We start from the raw sequence: 6,792 nt of genomic DNA, 5'->3' as shown, positions 1-6,792 counted from the left end.
TCTGCCAATATAAATTAGGTTTTTTTTGCGATTTTGTGATCCCGTTTTACCATTCAGATAGTGTTAGGAATGTCTTAGTCATAGCGCCACCTACTGGTAAGAGGAAATAACATGTTTCATATTTTGTTGTTCTCCTACTAGCAGGTTGGGACACACATCAAAAGTTCTTGATATGATTCCTGTATGTAAGTTCAGGCATGTGCAGATATAGATTTATTCTATTAACCATTTTATTTTGTTGTGTTTGTGTATTATCTGAAATGCTTCATTTTTTTTACATTTTAAATTATTATTATTATATGTTTATATATTTTTTAATCCACTACAATTTTCCAAGCGTGTTTGCATAGTCCAGGAAAGTCCAAATCAAATATGATGCAACACCTTTGGTTTACATTGAAATGTACTCAAATAGCTTTGATACTTTCTTCTCAATAAATCTCCTACACTACATTGACAAATTTATTCTTACGCAATAGAACGCATACAAGATTAATGAATTTTAAATCTGATTTATGGACTTTTTGTTAGGTATGTAGATAAGATTTGGGGGCTTTCCTCTCCTGCAAGAGGATGAAACTTGAAATGCAAATGAAGTCAGAGCCTTATCCAATCACAAGGCGTAACGCCGTGACGTCCCCGGCCTTTCCAGCCAATCAGGTGTCAACACGATAGTAGAAAACTCGCCAACGCTGCCTTTCTCGGCTGTCAGAAGGAGAGACTCACCCCGGCCGCAGGCAGTAGATACGCGGTTGTTTATAATTTATTCTTTTTTTTTTTTTTTTTATTGGAAACCGAGGAGCATATCCTTACAAACATGGTGGTGGTAGCAGCAGCGAGCGGGGGCGCCCACAAACTGCTCCTGATCTCCGGGAAGCAGAGCGGCGGCCGCCCCATCTCGGTCGTCCTGCCGTCCGCCTCCAGCCAGGCGTCGTCCGACTCGGAGTCGAGCACCTCGGCGGGGCCGCCGGTGCGCAAAAGGCAGCGGCTCACACACTTGAGCCCCGAGGAGAAAGCCTTAAGAAGGTTCGCTTTTAATATTTGTTTGGCTTTGTACGTGTGAAAATGACGTTTCCCTTTGAAGACACTTTCCTGTGAAGTGGGTCACGCGCAGGGATACGGTATCGATTAAAACGCACAAAATGGCGGTGACGTTTCCCCAAAGCGTAATAAAGTAGTCCCTCGCGTTTCTTGCATTTTGTAGAATTGTGTTGTAAAACAATTTTTTTTTAAAAAGATTTTATTTCCTTATGATGCAATCATTTCTAAAAGTCGTTTTGAAGCCCAGTTTTATTCCTTGGCTTTCAGTTTCTCCTTTGTGCTTTGATTACGTTGCATTTGCATTTGTTTTTTTTTTATGTATGTGTAGCACCACGTTTCAGCTGTGGTTGTTATTCTGAAGCGCTCTCTAAAGTTAATTACACCGTAATGAATAAAGAATGACTCGAATGATTTGTTACTACGCTAGATAATTGAACTGCTTATAAACTCGGAACGATTGGTTGTATCAATTGGACTTTAAAACTTGTTTATCTGGCCAAAGTGGACTTGCCCGGCAGGACTTTGACATGCCTGCGTGGCAGGAACATGGCCGGTAGAGATGATTACGCAGCATCACGGAAAGAATGTCCTCAGTTATCCTCATTCGTTAACCCGCCTCCTCGCCCTCTTCCTCCTTGCAGGAAACTGAAAAACAGAGTTGCAGCCCAGACTGCTCGAGACAGAAAAAAAGCCAAAATGGGTGAACTGGAACAGCAGGTCCTGGAGTTGGAACTAGAGGTATTTGCTTTTTTGCGGTGACTGGAATGCTGCAGCCGCCATTCATTCGAGACGTTAATCAGTCTTGACAGTTTAATTACCCACTTTTAAGTGTTAACTGTCATCACAGCAAGCAGGATAAACTTGTATTGTCTGCATTTTACCAGAACCAAAAACTTCATATCGAGAACCGCCTCCTCTGGGAAAAAAACAAAGGACTGCTGACAGAAAACGTTGAACTAAAGCAAAGACTTGGGTTGCACACCCTCGACACAAAGGAGAAGGTGTGACTCGGGGAGAAGAAAAAAAAAAAAAAGGCCGTTCTTGGCAGCCTCGCATTCTGAACACAAATTTATTCCCCCTTTTTTTTCCCCATCCCAGGTTCAGGTGATGGTGTCCGGTGGGAATGAAGCAGGTTTGGGAATCGGGTCTTCTGAGTCCGCAGCACTCAGGCTACGTGTGCCTCTGCAGCAGGTGCAGACCCAGCAATTCCAAAACCTGAAGACTTCTCAGTGGATACAGATAGTCCTGACGCTGCAGACAATGAGGTAGGTGTGCCAAGCACTTTATACGTCATTGTGAAAGGTTACAATTTTGGCACCTCTTACAATGGAATCCCTGTAAAAAAAAAAAAAAAAAAAAAAAAAAAAACATACATCTTCTCTTTAAAAAATCGCTGTAGTACTCACATCTTAATGCCAAGTAGCCGAAGAAGAAATTTAACCAATCATGGCGGCACAGTCAAATTCAAATTCTCAGGGAAAAATAATCACCTGCTAATAACGTCGTCCTAACGTTATTGGCAAGTCAACTCTTCTTTTTCAAATAACAAGAGCGTCTTTGTTAAAATGTCTCATATTGGTTGCACATGCGAGGGATGGATTAAAAGTTAGCTGTTAAAAATGGCTAAAAGGAGTGCAGTACTAGGTGGTGACCAGCAGAGGCGCTATTGATTCAGTCATGAGTTTCTTTAAAAGTAGGGCTGCAACTCATGATTATTTAAGCTCTCAATTATTTTTTCCATAAATCGGATAAAAAGCATTTTTTAAATTTCCATCCCTTGGACATTGACATATAACAGTTCAGCAAATACACAAATATAAATTGATTTATTGAGTTACTGGTTTGGTCCATAACATGTCAGAAAATAACATAATCATTGTTTTCTGAAGTAAAAACAGATGTTATAAATGTCTTATTTTATTTAAATGCAGCGGAACCTTGATTTAAGGGACCCCTTAAGGGATTTCTGATTTAACAGACAGAAAATAGTGTTCTCTTGAAGCTCAAAATCACTCCTTTCATACACCAGTCAGGTAAGTTTGGATCAACTTTAAAGCTTTCCAAACATTTTCAAGCTTTTTTTATATTTACAATAAATTGGTACTCGTGTTTTTGGCCCATGGAGAAAAGTACAAGAATGTTGTACTGATGTTTTTAGGCCACAATCAATGATGTCATTGATTGGCTCCGCAAAAGACATTTACTCCGCGTCGCCATCATGCACAGTATGTTTGAATCCAAACGCTAGTTTATTTTTAGCCTTGTCGCGAGTGGATACATTACTGTATTTACTTCCTGCCATCTAATAGAAGACCATTTATCATTTGTGCTATCACTATGCCTCACTGGCATAAATAGATGACCAAAGATACATTATTTATTGTAAATATACATTTTTGAGCAATTAAGTACACAAGTACACCAGGAAATGAACAGGTCATTTAAATACACATTTCTCCATCTTGTGATCGGCTCGGTGATCGGTTATCGGTGTTTTCAACTCGGTGATCTGTCCCAAAAATCCTGATCGTGTAAAGCCTACTTGCAAGCCAAGGTATGGCTGTAGGTCGTTTCTCCCCTTGTCAAATATCTATGCCAGATCAAATTAATTTACGAGTAATGTTAGCCATACTTGTAAAGTAGCACGCCCTTGGTGGAAACGTAGTGCGCCACAGCCACTAGTGTATGTGGTAAACTTGTCTTTCTCTTCCGTTTTGCAATACATGCTGAAATGAGGCTTAACCAAGAAAGCTCTGCAATGGAGCGAGAGTTCACCAGGCTAATCTCCTCTCCCCTTGCCCCTTCTCCAGTCTGATCTGCTCTTGGGCATTCTGGACATCCTTGACCCGGAGCTATTCCTTAAGTCATGCGAGCAGGAGTTCAAGGAGCCACCGGTGCTTCTTGTCGGCGGAGGGGACCCAGTACCTGCCGCCGCCCCTGCACCTCTGGGGACCCCATCAATTAAGCTGGAGGCCCTTAATGGACTGATCCACTTGGATCACATTTACACCAAGCCGGCAGAGGTGGCCATGGAAGACTGCGAGGAGAGCAGCGACGACGACGACGACAGCGTGATGGCTTCCTTCCCTGTCGCCGAGGTAGTGGTCGAGGAGGACGAGGAGGATGTCTGCGTTAAAGATGAGCCGGAGGAAGTGGTCATCCCCACAAAGATGGATGACTTCCTCTGCATAGCTACTGCCACCTCTTCCACTTTGCCCGCCATCAGCGGCCTGGACAAGGAAGCCTGCCTGGGGGACAACTACAGCGACTCTGGATACGAGGGCTCCCCATCCCCCTTCAGTGACATGTCGTCCCCACTGTGCTCCGAGAACGCCTGGGACGACATCTTTGCCAGCGAACTCTTCCCCCAGCTCATTAGTGTCTGAACAAGCTCACAGCTTATATATATATATATATATATATACATATACATATATATATATATATATACATATATACACACACACACACACACACACACACAGAGAGACGCGCTAATAGGCTGGCTAAGCACACGATCTCCTTTTCACTTTACAGCAGGTCTGTAGTGCTTGCCATGCTCCAATGCCTCATGGGAGATGGAGTTCAAGATTGCTAATACAGTATTGAAAAAGTGGGGAAGGGAGAAGAGAGGGAATGTCATTTAAATTTGAAATATTAATTGTGTATTGTGCTTCTGGGTCACTGTATGTCTGCATGTACGTAAACAAGCTTCTAAATGTTAGCTGCTCTCCTTGTAGTCTTAATTACTGCATTAAAAAAACTTTGCTTTGCAGTTTTTGTCTCATTGTGCCACAAAGTACATTGAAATTCATACTTTTAAGTTCAGGAATTCATTAACGGAAAATGTTATCTTTTCATACTATAAACAAGTATAAATTTAAAAAAAAAAGTTTTTTCCAAAAACATTGAGCTACATTTATGTAAATTGGCATATACTCTTATCAGTATATCTGATAAAATGTATGACCTTGGACCTCAAATACCTCTAATATAAATAGTATTTTTGTTTTTCTTAACATAAGTGAAATTGTCTTAACTTTATATAAAAGGTATAGAAGACCTTGTAAATATGCTAATAAACGACAATACACAGAGGTAACTTAAAAGAAATTGTTGACAAGGACTTATGTTCTCGTAACCAAAAAATGACGTCAGCTGTATATTTAAAAAGTGGTCTCTGCAAATATAAAGGCTGATAAAATAGAGCTTTATTCAGAAGTGCACAATATTAGTGATTGCAACAGTGACAGAGAAAGTGGTAAGAAAAAAAATGCTTGTGGTGCAGTTTGTGTTGGACATCTTGCGTAAGTCACTTCTGGGAAGGAGAGTTGCTTGTGTTACATAACACAGCTAAAATTACACGAGACATGAGATGCTTCGAAGTTGAAAAGGAAGGGGGGAAAAAAGGGTCAGATCCAGTATTGTCTCTTAAGAATTTCAACTTTCTTGAACCTTAAGGAGATTCATACATTTCACACCTTTAAGTCTCGGGTTGGAGACTGCATGCTGCAACCAGACCCGGGGAACAAAAAACGTGTACAAGCTCACTGCCGGTTTCAACTGATTACATCATTTTCTCATGTCATTGATCCGCTTGCTTGTCTCCATCTGCTAAAAGTGGCGACCAATATCTCATGTTAGCACGCTATAGCTCATTTTAAAGGGGACATATTATGCAAAAAATGACTTATTTGTCTTGTATACAAATAGTTGGGTCTATGGACTGCCTGCCTGCCCACCCACTACACAACCAAGTAAACCTTTTGTGAGCTGACAATTTCTGATATCTGTGAGCGAGCTGATCTAATTTACATATTCCTCCCAACATAAGTTTCGCTGCCCGAGTTGGCAACTAGACTTAGTGAAGATCGCCCATTTTCAAGCAGACACCCGACTACAGGGAAACGCCATCTGTCCGTCCATTTTCTATACCCCATATTTTTAAAAAGGTTGCACTTTCAGGTGAGCTGGAACCTATCTTAGCTGACGTTTTGGTGAGAGAAGTGGGGTACACCCTGGATTGGTCACTGGTCAATTGCAGGGCACTTAAAGACAAACAACACTTCACACCTGTGGTCAATATATAGGTGCACATTAGGTCATGGGTGAGCTAGAGGCCAAAGCCGAGATTCGAACCCAGAACCTTAGAACTGTGAGGCAGATATGTTAATCACAAAATCAACGTACTACCTCCTACACTAATTGACAAGTGAAACACAGCAGCTGGTGATGAAGTTCTGCCTCCATCAGTGAAAATACAATCCACGCTATTATTGTCTTTATGTGCATTCGTTTGATTGGTCTTTACATTCTGGGCTAGTAGTAACCACTTGCCTGGTTACGACCCCCTAGCTCTGTTCCAGATCGCCATAATAACGAAAGCCTTACCCTGTGTTGGCCGCACAGTAGAGCTGGGCGGGGTGAGCTGTAGCTCATTTGCATGAGACAGGACCGCCCCCTTAAAACAAGGCTAAAAAAAGAGTGAAAGGAGTGCTGCCGTTCTTGATCCAAGGGGTATTTTGAATTATTAGACACCTGTGAATTGTGGCATCCCCAGCTTGTGGCCTGGCATGCACGCTACATTTGTTTTGCGTGTGGGATCATTTTAAAAATGTCTTCTGTACATGAAACATTGCCAAATTTTATACTAGGTTAATGTCTTGTAAAAGTACAGACTAGTAAGACCTCTCGGTTGTGTTTTTGAGGTGACTCAAATGAAACCGCAGCACTTCTGCTTTAGCGATGCTT

The 6,792-nt window shown here is 41.5% G+C and overlaps 1 protein-coding gene across 1 annotated transcript; it reads left to right on the top strand.

Moving 5' to 3' along the window:
- The first annotated feature begins 694 nt into the window (after positions 1 to 694).
- Positions 695 to 4,816, top strand: xbp1 (X-box binding protein 1). The gene is given in 6 exon segments (XM_061769220.1): positions 695 to 1,026; positions 1,683 to 1,779; positions 1,926 to 2,042; positions 2,140 to 2,220; positions 2,223 to 2,306; positions 3,852 to 4,816. Coding segments are annotated over 6 exon segments (1,164 nt in total). The 5' UTR covers positions 695 to 817; the 3' UTR covers positions 4,428 to 4,816.
- Positions 4,817 to 6,792: the final 1,976 nt, after the last annotated feature.

This window comes from Phyllopteryx taeniolatus, chromosome 3, assembly GCF_024500385.1.
Source record: "Phyllopteryx taeniolatus isolate TA_2022b chromosome 3, UOR_Ptae_1.2, whole genome shotgun sequence".
Lineage (NCBI taxonomy): Eukaryota > Metazoa > Chordata > Actinopteri > Syngnathiformes > Syngnathidae > Phyllopteryx > Phyllopteryx taeniolatus.
Note: the sequence above shows the minus strand (reverse complement) of the source record. Positions and strands in the feature narration are given on the sequence as shown.